Source organism: Cherax quadricarinatus, chromosome 46 (genome assembly GCF_038502225.1).
Source record: "Cherax quadricarinatus isolate ZL_2023a chromosome 46, ASM3850222v1, whole genome shotgun sequence".
Lineage (NCBI taxonomy): Eukaryota > Metazoa > Arthropoda > Malacostraca > Decapoda > Parastacidae > Cherax > Cherax quadricarinatus.
In genome coordinates, this window is record NC_091337.1 from 13,174,427 (window position 1) to 13,177,486 (window position 3,060).

Below are 3,060 nucleotides of genomic sequence, written 5' to 3' on the forward strand. Positions count from 1 at the left end.
CTCCTGACATGCATGGGTCAAAGAGGATTCCCAGATATTTTATTGAGGAAACTGAAGTGATGAGTTCCCCATTACACCGGACATTAAAATTATTTACCCTTCTCAGTTTTTGTTTCGTACCAAAGAGTATGGCTTCAGTTTTCCCGAGGTGTAATGATCGTTGTCTACCAACCATTTGCTGCAGGACTCCAGTTCTAATGTTATTACATTAGCTGTATCTTGTGGGTCTTAACCTAACACTAACAGAGCACTGTCATCCGCATACAGTAGGAGTTTGCAACTGACACTGATGGGCATATCATTTACATAACATAAGAATAAGGGACCCAGAATACTACCTTGGGGAACTGTTCAACTGCCTCCCAGCATATATAAGGGGGATTACCAACAGACCCATGGCTGTCTTCAAGAAGGCACTGGACAGGCACCTAAAGTCAGTACTTGACCAGCCGGGCTGTGGTTCGTACGTCAGCTTGCGTGAGACCAGCAGTAACAGCCTGTTTGATCAGACCCTGATCCACCATGAGGCCTGATCTCAGACCGGGCCGCGGGGGCGTTGACCCCCGAAACCCTCTCCAGGTATATTCATATGGCCTGGTCATCCTGGGGCCGGTCACTAACCATTGTGGAATAGGAGTGGTTTTCTCGCTGTCCCCAGGTTTTGGGTTGCGAGGTCCCTCTGTTTAGGAACATTTATTCCCAAGTACGTGCAATATTTTAGTTTCCAATTTGGGCAATATTCTTGCTCCCATTTGAGACAGTATTTGAACTACAAATACCGGGAGGGGGCGGTCGGACAACTCCCGCTGTGGTGTCCCTTAATGACTACTACAATAACATATTTCTAGGCAAAAACGTCTGCATCAAAAGATATTTGGCACAAGAGATATCATACAACCTACATAATAAGTGACAACACTCCAGTTGGTGTAGTTATCGTGAGGTAGAGAAACCTCTAAGTAAACTACACATCCTCAAGAAGAAGATATATTGCAAGTTACTGGTGTAGTCATCGTGACAACCCTCTAAGTTAATTACAGTCCCCTAGAAGATATTTTACGAGTTTCTAGTCATTATGGCTGAGACAAAACTCTGGTGTAAGGATTCCAGGGCAAACAAGGAGAGGTTTAACGACGAGGGTTATTCAACATTAACCTCTGATGAACAAGTAGGTAATTATGTGGCATGACATTGCTTAGGTAATGACTGAGAGGGTTGTAGCTAATGATTGGCTTGAAAATATATATGTATGCAAGAAAAAGCAGATTTTCTTGATTATTAACCCTGAGGGCTGGTAACCCAGGATAACCCAATAAAATCAGGATGCCATTGAGAACTGTCTTCATTTCTATCAGGGTCGTCTAATACTCTCCCCCAGGATGTAACCCATACCAGATGACTAACACTAACGTACCTATTTACAGTTAGATGAACAGGGGCAAAGGTGTAATGAAACATGCCCAGCGTTTTGTACTGGGAATCGAATCGGTCCCCTCTGCATACAAGTCGAGGCATTCTACCAGCTGAGCCACGAGGCACGCTTTAGGCTAACTTATGCTCTGTAGTAATATACTCATAGTTTATTTTTAATGTGCAGTTAGAATGGTGTCCAGATCAAGGATGGCAAATACAAAGTATGTAATTGAGTTTTTATTTAGTTTTCATGTTTAAATTTTTGCAATCCTCTTGTATAATATTATAGAAGTTAACCCAGGATAACCTAGTAATTGAAACAACATGACTTATTTCCATTGTAGTCCTTGAGTAAATATTATGATGTGTTCAGCATGCAGTGCAGATGTATTATTTGGCTGGAAAACTCTGAATTGGCAGAGGTTTGTTATGATGCGACTTAACAGTATCGAAGTGTATTGGAAGCAACTGTTTTTGCAGTGAATAGAATTTTTTGTAACTTAAAAGCAATTAGGGACCAATTTGTATTTTAAAATATCCATTTAATTTGTTTTTAAAATAAATTGTTTCATGAGAGCTGATGTAATATACCAGTACCTGAATATTCCAGACACTTATCATTTGCCTCACCACTCAAGAGAATTGTACCCAAAGTTAAAATTTTAATGTGAGATTTGTAAACCTGGTTTATATTGTAGTTTTTCAGTCTAAGCAACTGTTACTTGGAGAATATCTGGAGAGGGTTTTGTTACATTCTTTAATACTGTTGTAGTAAAGTGGTTTCCATGAAACAAGAAATTAATTTGTACATACTTTGGACAGGTATACTGGGAGTGTTTGAGCTGAAATTTAATACATTAATCTCTTCATTATATAGTGTGTGGAAGTTTATTTTTTAATTGTAATCCAAAAGTTTATTTTGGTTTCTTTGTTAGAGTGCAATTCAGTATTAATATATATCTCCTTAATACTTATTGGTTTCTGTTTACTCAGGAAAAGTAAGAAAACAAACGTGCGAATCTAATTCAGTACCGTAATAAAGAAATAGTAATATACTGCAAACTTTCAAAATATACCATATCCTAATTTTTTATCGGCCATCTGTGTGATGTATGGCAGATTGCAGTTGTACAGTATGTACTGGTACATAATCCTTTTCTAAAATGCTATAATGAAATAATATACTATATGTAGAAGGTTATGACCATAAGGGGATGTCTGTTAACATGTTGCTCCTGTGTATACTATATACTGTATATGGAAAATTTAAATTTTTTAAACAACACATTCAAATTGTTTAGTAATTAAAAGTGATTAAGGTTTGTGATCAAAGACTTTCTTTTCAGAAAAGAGTGGAAAAAAGTGTAGGTGCTATATATAACTACTTCTTGAACAGTGAGAGTGATTCAAAGGAACCCATATTGCATCGTGAAAGGCACATTACATATCTTAAGAAAGGACTTAAAAATCTTCCTGAAGGTTTTGTGGTGAGTTCCATCTTTCATATGTAAATTTAACATGAGTGTATGACGGAACTAGACTAGTTTACTAGATAATTCTGTTAAATATTCATGTATGCACCACTTATATAGTCATTCAATTTTAGTTCAGGTACCATTTTAAAAGGAAAAACTTGAAGTAATATTC

General features: G+C 37.3%; 1 protein-coding gene across 2 annotated transcripts in view; it reads left to right on the forward strand.

The window, feature by feature from the left end:
* Positions 1-403: 403 nt before the first annotated feature.
* Fntb (Farnesyl transferase beta subunit) overlaps positions 404-3,060 on the forward strand; it is a 42,274-nt gene continuing 39,617 nt past the window's right edge. Inside the window, exons 1-2 of one of the 2 annotated variants that reach the window (XM_053788075.2) lie at positions 404-579; positions 2,760-2,900. In XM_053788075.2, the coding sequence (XP_053644050.1) occupies positions 523-579; positions 2,760-2,900 (198 nt within the window). In that variant the 5' untranslated portion in view covers positions 404-522. Of the gene's footprint in view, positions 580-763; positions 1,169-2,759; positions 2,901-3,060 lie in introns of those variants that run through there. The other variant, XM_053788074.2, reaches the window with a different exon arrangement.